This window comes from Anser cygnoides, chromosome 9 (genome assembly GCF_040182565.1).
Source record: "Anser cygnoides isolate HZ-2024a breed goose chromosome 9, Taihu_goose_T2T_genome, whole genome shotgun sequence".
Lineage (NCBI taxonomy): Eukaryota > Metazoa > Chordata > Aves > Anseriformes > Anatidae > Anser > Anser cygnoides.
Window position 1 is genome coordinate 15,636,499 of NC_089881.1, and position 12,336 is coordinate 15,648,834.

The 12,336-nt window shown below is 48.1% G+C and overlaps 1 protein-coding gene across 7 annotated transcripts in view; it reads right to left on the reverse strand.

Moving 5' to 3' along the window:
• TP63 (tumor protein p63) overlaps positions 1-12,336 on the reverse strand; it is a 154,257-nt gene that overhangs the window by 79,225 nt on the left and 62,696 nt on the right. For 4 of the 7 annotated variants that reach the window (XM_013195003.3, XM_013195002.3, XM_067001985.1 and 1 more), the window contains 2 exons: positions 4,910-5,038; positions 4,028-4,160 (listed from right to left, as the gene is read on the reverse strand). In XM_013195003.3, the coding sequence (XP_013050457.1) occupies positions 4,028-4,160; positions 4,910-5,038 (262 nt within the window). Of the gene's footprint in view, positions 1-567; positions 724-4,027; positions 4,161-4,909; positions 5,039-8,253; positions 8,352-9,020; positions 9,057-12,336 lie in introns of those variants that run through there. The other 3 variants (XM_013195007.3, XM_013195006.3, XM_013195008.3) reach the window with 3 other exon arrangements.

Consider the following 12,336-nt stretch of genomic DNA (forward strand, 5'->3'; position numbering starts at 1 on the left):
CCCACTCCATTACTCGGGACAGCGTGCCTGCTCCCACCCGGGAGGGCCCTCGGGGTCCCCAGAGCCCCCAACGCGCTGCTGGGTCACAGGCAGAAGACCAGGAGACTTCCAGGCTCTGCAAGCCCCTCCAACAACGCTTTTTCAGGATGCCACCCGCTGGGGTTCTTAGCCCAGGCCGCCTTTGTTTGGGTCCCGACTAGCACCGGTGAACTATTTGAAAGGAATTCGGATGGGTGAAGGAAAGCGGTTTTATGGCAGGCTGACAGCACGCCGGGAGGGCTCCAGGGCAGCGCAGGGGTTATTGCACTGCCACACGCCCGTTCCTCGACAGAGGTCCCTGGCCCCCTCCTCCCCGTAGCTCCGGGGTGCTTAATCAGTCAAAAGAAATCAATTTTTCATACAACATCACCTGGCTCCTAGCGCCACAGGAGACAGCCTCGGAGCCCGGAGTGCCTCCAGGCAGGAGGAGCAGCGTCCCCCTGCAACACAGGCAGCTGGCCAGGGGAGCATTTTGGGGGTGAAACCCAACAAAGGGCGGGTGGCCACGAGGATGCACATCCAACTTACCTTCCCGGGCATCCGCAGCTCCCTCCCGCACCAGGGCCATGGCAGAGACTAAGCGCTCTCTGTGCCCGCAGGGACCACCGGCCTCTCGTTCCCGCTACGTGAAAAGGCCGATCTCTGCTGGGGCTTCCCAGCCTGCCTGTGGTTAAGGCCACGGGAGCAAAAGGGGCACAGCCAGCAGCCAGGCCAGCCAGAAACCAGCTGTGCAGGACATTGTGAAAGAGCTGGTCACAAATCACACGACCAGGGGAAGGCTGCTGACTAATTTCACACCAGACCTACGAACCTTCTTCCTGTCCCCCTCCAGCCCTTTTCATCCCAAGGTAGTGCCAATCACCACTTTCTCTTACTCCTTTCTTCCACAGGATGCAGGAAGGATATTTCTTCCTTACGAACAGGAGCATGAGAACAGCAAGGTTGTGGTTCAGCCAGAGACAGAGCTGTAACTCAGACAAGAGGCATTTCTTTGTCACCCAACCTCCTCACTGCACTTGCAAGGCAATGAACACAACCACTGGGTGTTCGGCAGGGAAGGATCCACGCTCATTTTCCAGCCCACCAGCAGGACAGCTTCTTCAAGCACTGCTCTGAACACTGTAGCTCATTTCCCCCAATACTTCTGCTGTGAGCAATACCAAAACAAGCAAACAACAACAACGAAAATCACAGCTCCCATCAGCAAGACTCCTGGGATCGAGGGTGAATATCTTTTAAGGCTGAAAGTTTCATTTTTCAGCCATAAGTTGAGTGTACGTGCAAAACTTATTTTAAATCCTGGTGGGATTGCCTTCAAGTCCGTGGAAGGACAATTGCTTTGAATAAAAGAGTCTTATTTGCCATACATCTATTTAAATCTCAGGCGGTGGTACATTTTGGACAAATGCTGGCCTCGCTCTTTTCTTAAGACTAATCTAATAATAAAAATCACTCTGCCTTGATCTCACTGTTCGTCTCTCAGGGCCCCTCTGTTTCTGCTGCATTCCTTTGTGTTTATCTGCCCTCTTCAACTCTTTGCTGCAATCAGCTGCGTGCGGCACCTCGTGTCTAGGAGTGACACGGCTGAGGTTACAGGAGAGACAGGTGCAAGGGGAGCTCTTGCCCCGCAGCTATCCAAAGGAAAAGAGAAGCTGGAGGGGAAGAGGGTTGTAAGGTATTTCAGATTAAAGACGACAAACAGCAAACACCTTGCCCCAGGCTACACATTCCCTGCCAATGCAAGCTGCAGCGGCTGCGAGCCCCAGAAACAGCAAAGCAAACACAGACTGCTCTGCAAGGGGGAGTTGTCACCTGTCAGGGATGTTTGCAAATTTATAGGGAGGTGGTGGTGGTGGTAAGGGGAGTAAAAAGAGCTTTCCTCCTTTTAAGAGACAGGCTGTTTGCACAGGTTTGTGATGCATATTTTGCTTTGTAAAGGCTTTTGTGCAGCTCTCAACTGAGTGAAGGTGCTGTCTTCCAGTGAAGGCAAAGTGGAACATTTGTTAATGAACATGGGGACACTCAGGCTCGAGCAGCGTCTGAGCTGCTGCCTTACAGTAAGGGTAAGGATGGGATGGAATTTCCCTGCACCCCCTTTGGCTTATCAAGGCAGTGAAAAACACCCCTTAAAGGTGTCACCATGCAATCTGGCCTCTCCAGAGATGCCTCCTGCAAGGCTGAGGTTAAAGCCGTCGTAAGCAAGAAATAATTTCACAGCAAAAGCTGCCTGCCTTCCTCTTCTGGCCCCAGTGCTCACTCCAGCAGTGGTCAGAGAGGACAAGAGGAAGGGATTTCCCGCTGATGTTTCACTGCTCCACAGACAGGAGAGGGAGACTCTGAACAAGGGCTTCAAGCAAGCCTGCCAGCTACTGCAGCGCTCTGCTGACTGCTTGGAGGAGCTGGAAATGAAAAGGCTTTGCTAGCACTCAATGCAGCAAGTCCAGGTATGGAAGGAGCAAACCTTCTGTTGGCAGCTTATAAAGCATTGGGGATTGCTTTCTAAGGGAGAATAGTTAGCTCAAGCCACCCATTTTGAGCAGTAGGTACCCTCAAAATATGGAGAACCTTCTAGACTAGCTACTGAAACAGACACCATTTTACTAAAGCTGTGCTACAGCACTGGGAAAAGCCGAGAAGTGTCCTTTCAGACTCAGACTGAAGGCTTGCACAGTGCTGCCCCTCTGAGCCCACCCTGAACACAGAATCAAAAGATGACCAGACCTGACATTTGCCACCTCTTTGTGCACTTGGAATAGCTTCATCACATCAGCCAAGCAGATACCCAACCTCAACATGGCCTTTCCACCCTTCACAATCCTGCAAGGAAAGAGGAACATACTACCCTGTCCTGTGCCACTTTTCAGCAGCCACATCAGCCAGGCAGTATTCTGGCACCAGGGACTGCCATCAGCATGACTTGGGAAACCTTTCACTGCAGATGCAAGCTTCGGGGTTACAAACACTGCCAACCAACACCAGTGCTGCAAACATGCCATGGTTGAGCACATAAAAGATGTTTGTTGATTAGCCAAGGAATTAAGTGACAGTTTCTCAGGACAGAAATACAGAGGAACAAGAAAATCTACAGATGCCAACACAAACTTCAAAGTAGACAGGATTTATACCAAAAAGTATACAAGACTCAGGGAGAACAGAAATGGCACACAACCAGCTCAAACTCCTGAAATACCTCCTGTTACTGCCTGCAAGAGTAGCACCTGGCTTCTTCACCAGAGCTATTGGTAAGAAGAGCTCCGCCTTTGGCACAAACTGACATGAACCAGCAACCACCAGTGCCTCATCTGCATTCCAGTCTCAAAGTACACTGGTGAGACACCCACAGCCAAGACTAGTTACAAATACTCACTAGCTCTGCCCATCTGGAAACCCAAATCAAAAAAAAAAGAGGGTCTGAAACCAAGTCTTCTCTTGAAGGTCAGATACAAATGAAAAACGAGTCAGTTAAGAACATCCTGAAGTCTCAGCCCTCGGTCAGCAGAAATGCAACAGTACTCAGAACATCAACTATTTTAACCCTCGGGCCACATAAACAAGCCCTAAGCAAGGAGACAGCAGGAACAGCCAAGCAGCCAAACAAGCACAGGAGACTCCTCAGCAATTCCACCTGTTTCACCACCTCATCCCTCTCTGCTGCCTTCGCTTCAGCAGTAGAAGAGCTGGCCTGCTCCCTGTTGCAGCCATGAGGAGGCACAGAGGAGCCTTTCCATGGGTCCCTCCCATTCTCAGTCAGCCACAAGTATTGGCACTGCAGTTCATCACCACCAGTTACCTGTGGCACCATGCTCCCAACCAGCTTTCACGGGTGAGACACAACAGGCAGAGCAAGAAGGAACTTCCTCAATCATAGAGAGCAGCCACAGCCCCACCAAGAGAGAGAAAACATCCTCAGGGAAACACATCAGGAAGGGTTTCTACTGAAACCCCTCATCTTTCTCCAAAGGTTAAAGAAATCCTCCTCTCTACTCACCCACATCGGGTCACTCAGCTCCGTATCCTGCAGCCGGACACAATCCATGCTGATTTCTATTTTATTAGTAGGGCCATTTTCAGACGGGTCATCAATGAAGTTCAAATCAATTGGCTGAACTGAGCATATAGGCCTGAAAGAAACAGAGTAACCCAGTTAAAATTGGCCAAATCCTGTCCCCTCTGACTCCCCATGTGTTAGGGTGTCTCCCAGTATTTAGGCACAATCATGACCCAGTCTCAAGACAAAGCCAGAGATTCCTAATGAGCACCCACTCACCATGCCAGTGGCAGCCCCTGAGCAGGACTGGGCCTGGAGGGACGTTTTATTTGCCTGACTAGAAAAATGAGACAAGACTGCTGGAGTTAAATCACTGAAAGACAGAAGTCATGGCGGATTTATAGCAGTAACTGTCTCAGTATCAGTCATGGCAAGTCAGGAATGGGAACAGAGTTGGTTTTCTTTCCTTCAAAGGACCTGACAGTGAACTGCGCACCATCACCACTTGTCTCTCCCTGGCATCAGGAATGAGGGAAACTTACTGCCTGGACATCAAGAAAGAGCGTCATTACCCCATTTCCTTAGGGGAAAATGTTACCTATCCAGTTTATGTGGTCATAGGCTGGAAAGCAGTTGCCACAATAACCAAAAGTCTCGAAGAACGTCAGTGTCATGGATGACCCCTGCATCTGTTCCTCATAGCCCACATAAAGAGCCTCTTCACAGCTCAAGAGCTGTCACTCAGACTCACACCCACATCTTCTAAGTGACAGGTACACAGGACTCTGAAATCCCCAACATCAGTTCCCTGAGCAACGTAACTGCACAAGTGTACTGTCCCAAAATGCCTTCTTCCACAGGTTCCACCGAAGGACTACTTACTGCTCCAGGAAGTCCCAGATATGCTGGATCACCTCCGGGCTGAGGAATTCCCTGGGCTGCGAGCTCTGGGACATGGCTGATCGGTAGTAACTCTCCTTCCAGGAGAAGTGGCTCGGAGTTTCTACAAACCTTAGAAAACAAAAAAAAAAGGAAAAAAACCACACACAAAGATATGTTGAATGCATGAGACCAACTCGATGAAAACCCATAAATAGAAGCTATTGTGTGAAAAAGGAGACACGCTAAATGCCTGGAACATTCACAGCTGTACAATGCACATTCCACACTGCTGCAGATGCTGTATTTAGACAGCAAAGAATTTGGCCACACTTCTCAGTAAGTTAAATACCTCCGTGTCCACTGGGATGCTGCATCATTAAGAATCCCAAAGAGGGGGAAAAAAACACACCTCCATTTTGCTCCTGAAACATGAGCTTTTCACCTGTAGCAGGGACTTTCACGCAGCAGGCAGAGCACTTAAGTGGTGCACAATTGCCCTCTGCCCAGCTACCTCTGGATTGCACTACTTTAGACTATTTAGTGACTTCACCTACACCTAGCCACTGCAGCAGAGATCTTGGACTACAACAAGTATTCTTTTAAAAAAACTGAAAAATTGCCATATTTTAAAAAACAGAATAAAGTTCTACCACATCAGGATATGCCTGCTTCTGTACTGCCTTTCACCTCCAATAATTTCTGAGCCCACTTGGCTGATTTCTGCCAGCTCTGCTAATTACCTTGGCCATTTTTATCCCCTTAAGCTCCCACAAGCCTCACAGAAATAGGTGGGCCCAAGAGGAGCGGTGACGAAGCCGGAGCACTCGCGCCTTCCACAGCTGCACATTCTCATCCCACTGGCCCATTTCTAAATTGAAACGCAGCAGCTTTTATGCCCGGGTCAAAATACTCAACGGCTGCAGGGACACGAGGGGGAATTTCTCGAGTATATTTGCACTTGACAAAAAACCCTCAGTTCAGCTTAATTAAAGCATCAGTCAGGTGATCGCTTTTCCTCCTACAAAGATGGGGGCACCCCACAAGATTTTCATGTAAGAGTTGTTTCAACACAATGCTAGTAAACAGCAGTAGTCCCTGCCAGAGGAGCAGCTGTGACAGAAGCCAAGACTATAAACGGATTCCAAGGAGAATTAGACTAACATTTGTTTTGGCACATTTTGGTGCTGTTTAGCACAACAGTCTAAACAAATTGCAGGGAAGACCCTAACTTATTAAGCTGCCAAAATTAATAAAGTGTCTCAGATGGATGAATGAACAAACTACAGTTGTTCTTTTGCTCTACTTTTTTCCTGAAGCATCTATTACTGACTGCTGTCAGAGGAGCTAATCTAGCTCTTCAGTGAATTTAAAAGGCCTCTCACATTTTGAGAACGACACAGGTCTGCAAAAAGCTAGGCTTTCCTCACTGCTGCTGCTCACAAACTGCATGTTGTCTGAAAAGGGCAGATAGCTTAAGAAAACTAACAGAAATCAAGTGGTTTCAGCCCCCAGATCACAGCTGAGCGTGCCTTAAAAATAGGTGAAAGTATCACTTTAGAAGTTGCTCATCTTTTATTTTAAATAAAAACACCACCCTCTAAAACATCCAGAGGAAAAAATAAATAAAACAGAAGTACCAAAGCTAATAGCTCCATCTCCCTGATGTGAGCACATACCCACACTGAATGTGAACAAATAATCACGAGTCCTCTGAGAGCAGCAGTTATCCCACAAAGTACCAGAAATTACTCCGTGCAGGCTTTCAGTCTGGTGAGGCACTTTCAGGAGTGCCATACAGAAACCCAGACAAACAGATCTAGCCTAAAGCCTGCTGTATAACCTGAGCACCACTGCTACAACAAGCTTTGGAGGAAAGCAACAGGACAGCGTGGCCTCAGGTGAAGGAAGATCCACAGCTGCTCTGCCACTTATCACAAGCGGCCTTGACTTAAACACTAACAAACACTTTTTAGGAACTCAGTCCCAAGGTACTGACAACAGGCAGCCACACCAGCTCACTATTACTTACACAGGAAACAATTTCACCAAGAAAAAGCTTTCACAAGAGACCTTCCTCAGAGACCTTCGTTCTTCTGAAGTCTCATAGCAGTGAGGTTGCTGCATGCCATGACATGTCCCATCTCTGGTTCACAAAACCCTAGGTCACAAGAAGACCAAGCAACCAGTTCAGCCCTGCCCCCTCTGCAGCCCCACACGGCAGCAAAGCAAAAGTTGCTTCTCACAGACCTACCCCAAGTACTCCCCACAGTGCCCACAGCACAGGAGAGGAGGAAGGCACTAGCTGTACAGGGTGATAGAGCCAGAAAGTTTCTTATTCTGCACCTTTGAAGCTTTCAGGGTGTTGCATCACACCACCAAAGGACACAATTGATGCGTCCCTGTACTAAACCCAACTCCAGTCTTCTCTGGAGAAGCCTTTTCCAGCTGTGTAATCTTCATACCCTTGCCCCAACCAAGCTCCCAGAATACCCTTTCTGAAAAAGAGTTCCAGCAGGTTTTACCTGATGGCCAAAAGGCACATTTCCCCGTATCAAACAGAAGAAGCTCCCTGGTTAATGCTTTCACAGAAGCAAGATTTTAGACTCCTTCAACCCTCTCTGCATGCAAGCCAAGCTGTTTCCTTCCCTGTGATGTTTCCAAAATCTAAACCTGGTGGTATTTTCCTTAACAAGCAGGCTTTAAGATGGTTGAGCAACCTCTGCCTACTAAACAGTCTACCAAAGTAAGCGAATTTGCTCTTCAACTAGAAAATAACAGCTGAAGACTGAGCAAGACCTATGCACGAATTTCACTACTCCAGTTAATTGTCTTTCCCCACATCAGCAAGCCCTCAGCTTCAGTAAAATAATCCGAGTGCCTGAAGTTAATCACAAGAGAGCATGACTTTGCATTGTTTAAATTGTTCCTACCAGCTGCTGTTTTTTTTTTTTATTAACAGACACTTAAACAACACCCCGTTCACCCGCAGCCACTCATACCAAAGTGCATCACAGGAGATAGCACTGCTAAACACAGCCTGCTGTACCAAAACACTGACTATGACAGGACAAAGCACCACAGTAAGTCCTGTCGGGCCCGCCCTCTGCTTTAAATCCACAAACTATACACTTAATTCACTGCATTAACAGCTGAAATAGTCAGCAGGCAGCTTGCCACAAGCTATAAGCGCACCAAAGTGGAACTGCAGAGGGATTTATAGCCCCCATTAAGCTGGGAGCTGAATAGGACATCACACTCACAAGTCCCCTCCTTTAGAAGCCACTAAGGGATCTTTAATTAAAATAAATAGCAGTTTAAATCTTCTCTGAGAGGCATAATCTCACCAAGAGCACAGGGCTTGCTGGCACTGTGCTGTGGCACTGCTCCTCAGCCTCTGGCTCCCAGGATGGCCTCCTGCTGAGGCCTAACCCAGCCCTACCCTGCTTATCCTGCACGAGCTGAAAAAGTCACAGCCCAGACTCCAGGTGAAAGCACTTTGCCAGATTCACCCTGTCGGCTGAAGCCTCTTGCTTCCAAACATTGCTGATTTGAAGATCATTTCCCCACCGGAGCGGGGCTGCACCCCAGCTGAATCAGTTTGCCATCACACTGACGAGCAAGAGCTCTGCAAACTGGCAGGGAGAGCAGCACACACTCCTCTAAGCTGCGCCCACTTGGAATGTTAAGCTTCGCATTTTAAAAGTCAAATAAAACTTGCTAACATAGCTTTGGGTTTTCACAAGCTTTAGTCCATTAACACTGCTACCAACCCTGGTAAAAACAGGGCTGTTTGCTCAGCCCAGCACCCTTGAGCCAGTGGGGGAGCCAGGGGAAAGCACGGCATTGCAGCTCCCACTATCTCATTCTAACCACATACTTTCTACTCTTTTATCACCTTTTCCCCTTCCCACATTCGCATCAAAAACATAAAGGAGAAGCAACAACACACACAACAAAAAAAAAGTCTCTTTCTGCCCCAGAAAACAATGACAGAAAAACATTAAACTCAACTGTTGCAATATAGCAGTGTTCCCCACCTAAAAAGCTAACTCTTACTACACACAACCTTTCTTAGAAAGGGCTAAATCCAAAATGCTAAGGCTTAACTTACCACTGGGACAAGGCAGGAAGTCCTGTAGAAAGGAAGACCTGGGTTTTATACAGAGCATGCCCAGACCCTCCTGTGCAGCCTCGACCTTAAAGGCAGATATCTCCTGCTTTCCTCTTTCCTGCTTTTCTCCTGCTTTGTACAGGGTTAGACCTGATGTAGGGCACAACTTAGCACCCCTGTGGTGCGTGCTGAGGACCCGCAATCTCCTTGCAAATATAAGGCTGCCACGGCCAGGGGATGGCATGGTTTTCTTCGGTTTCCCCTCTAAAACACACTTGGAGTTTCAACACTCTAGACTGCGCCAGGTTAACGGTTGATTATATTGGGAAATCAGAATAAGGTACCTTAGTGAAATTTCTAGGTTGGCTTTCGGATCTGAGCACCTCCAGTTTTCCTTAGTTTCCCTGGAGCTCAGCACCTCTGGCAAGTGTGTTTTTGAGTTTCCCTTTCCCCCCTGCAGCGTGCAAACTCTCAGAAACTGTCAGCGTGGTTTACAGATGCTGAGCTTCATGGCTTCATACTGGTTCTGTGCATTATAAAACCACAGCGTGAAATCTTGTGGGAAGAAATCATTCACAGTAGGGACAAGCAGAATGATTTGGAGCTTCTTTTTCTGTCTACTGATAAAGAACGGCTCTTTCTGCTTCTCCCCACCAAACGCCTCTCATTGGTGTACAGTTTTCTGTCACTGGGTCTGCAGTACTCAGTCAGTGGACAAAGCAGATGGGGCCAGAGAAGTCTGTCTTTGTAACCTACAGATTTTCCTGTTTGTTCACAATATATATTCCTCTAAAGGAGCTGGTGGCAGAGTAGTTAGGAAACCTTGATGCAGAGAGAGCATCTCCTCTTATTAAGAAAGCACTTCCACATTATACAAATGAACGAAAAGAATAATTAATAATGTCTAAATAATGATATCTAATGTGTCTCATTTTATTCATAGCTCGCAAAGTGCTCTACAAAGGAAGACAGAATAATTACTCCCATTTTACCTGTGGGAAAACTAAGGCACCAGGAGGTCATAGGATTACTCATGGTTACTCAGCAAGCCAGTCGTGCAGCCAGAAATACAGCCTTGGTCACCGGAGTGCCAGCCTGGTGCTGCACAAAAGGAACTGGTGATTTGGGGTGTCTAGGCAGAGACGTTGAAAAGAGACTCGGTATCTTCAGGTACAGTACACACTGCACTTCCTAGAGCAACAAACCCCAGACTTCATTTATCTTTAGGCACCAAAATGCTGATGCCCAGGAATGAAAATCAGGGCTGCCAAAATGCTGTGACTTGCTTTACACCACACTTAGAGTTGAGGGTAGAGACGGGATTCAAATCCAGATGTCCAGGCTGAAGACTAACCTTTCTTCCTGTATGCTTACAGCAGTTAACCACTGAACAGCCCCTCATTTATGCATATATTAATATATTAGCTCTCCATTGTCACGAGGTGTGAGCTTGGTAGGGAAGCAAGTCGCAGAGCAGAGCAGTCGGCAGCCTCAGATTGGCTTTAGCAATCCCAATCCACGTGCTGGTCTCTGCCTTCTCTGGTTACGCATGGAAGGGCATCAAACCGAATGGTAAACAAATAATTATAAATTCATGGGAACTATGCTTAGCTGCATGAATCTTGCTATTACTTGGATGTTTAGTCTTAAAGTGGGGAGGGGGCTCCTTCTCGGACCTCACCATTGAAACTCGAGGAATTGGCAGCGCTCGTCCTGCCGGAATTCCCCCCCGCTCTGCATTTTAACACCACCGTGATTTGTAGACATCGCTACCTAATGAAGCGCACAGCTGTGCAAGAGGAGAAGGAAGCGGGGTCTGGCAGCACGGGACAGGCGTGTGCCTGGCAGGCAGCGTCATCTGGAATTCCCCAGAGCGAGGAGCGTGCTCAGCCCCCCGGCCACCCTTGCCTGGCCAAGCGTGCCCTGGAAGCGCCCGATGGAGAACTTCTGCAACCAGGCATGTTCCTTGCCATGAGCAGGGGGAGCAAAAGGAAAGCCCACAGATAGACAGGGAGCCCGAGAGAGGCTGATTCCCATTGCAGCAGAGGCAGGTCCTGCTGAGCAGCAGTCATAAGTATTTATGCTCCTTTAGATTTCCAGCCCAGCTTTCAGATTTAGCTCTCTGCAATCTAGATTTCCAGCTACTTCTCTAAATCCTTCAGATTGTCCTCCCATATAATACTGTTCCTATGTGTCAATCCTATAAAGTAGTTCCAGATGAAGGGTGATGGATGCATGGGTTTGGAAGGGCAAATGTAAGGAATAACAAACACTGACACAGGATTATTTTTTTTTTTGAGACAATACAACTTTCACTGATAGTTCAAATGATCATCCTTTTTTTTTTTTTTTCCCCAGATCCCACATTTTTTGGATGTTTCCCAGATCCAATCTGCAGTCTTGCTGAGAAATGTATAGACAACGGCATGGGTTATAGGAAAGGGCTGCAAGGAAAAAAGTGATCCAGCAGCAGAGATGTGCAGTGGAAAACTGAAGAGGCTAACTGCCCGAAGGGTGAACCCCAGTCTCAGAAGCAGCCTCCAGCTTGGGAGATTTGGGGAGCACGTGAGTGGAGCTAGGAGTGATAGCAGCAAAGTATTCTGTGACTCTGCTGGGGTCCTGGGGTCCTACAGCATCTATCGAGGACAGCCTAGGGAGGCCTGGAGCTTCTTCCTATTCTCTAGGCAAACGATACGTGTATTGTACATACCCTGCTTCAGCTATGAGGTGTATGATATTTAGAAGAATTAAAGCAGTTTTGTCTCAGAGGAATGCTGACTGCATGGCTTCAAAAACTCAGCATTCTGGTAGAGTCTGCTCTAAGTGTATCCCAGTTTCCCTGTGACTTAATTTTCTCTTTTGGGGGTGTATGTGTGTGAGTGGAGCAGAAAGGGGGAGGAAGGATGGTTCAGCTTTCCGGTTGCTCTTTGCTCGAGCCTTCAGTGCGAGGACAAAACTGACCTATATCAAAGAAAGTGAAACTGCCTGCACGGAATGATCCTCCTCATTCACCATGCTGAAAAACACGAGGGGGATTTTCTCCCATTCATCATCTTCTTTCAGTTAGAGTCATCTTGCGTTTGACAGTGCCTGCAGTGGATGCAACCTTTTCAGCTCCGCGGTGTCCCCTCGAAGCACGTTATATCACTGCAGCCCCAGCCCCACGCCGGCACCCTGCTCCAGCAGAGCTCCCTGGGGAGAAAAGGGTGCTCCGTGCACCAACACAGCCCTGCTGAGGGGCTCCCGGCCTGGGCACTGCACAGCCCACTGCAAACTGCTTCTGGAAACCAGACAGCTGCAGAAAGTCAGCAGCAAC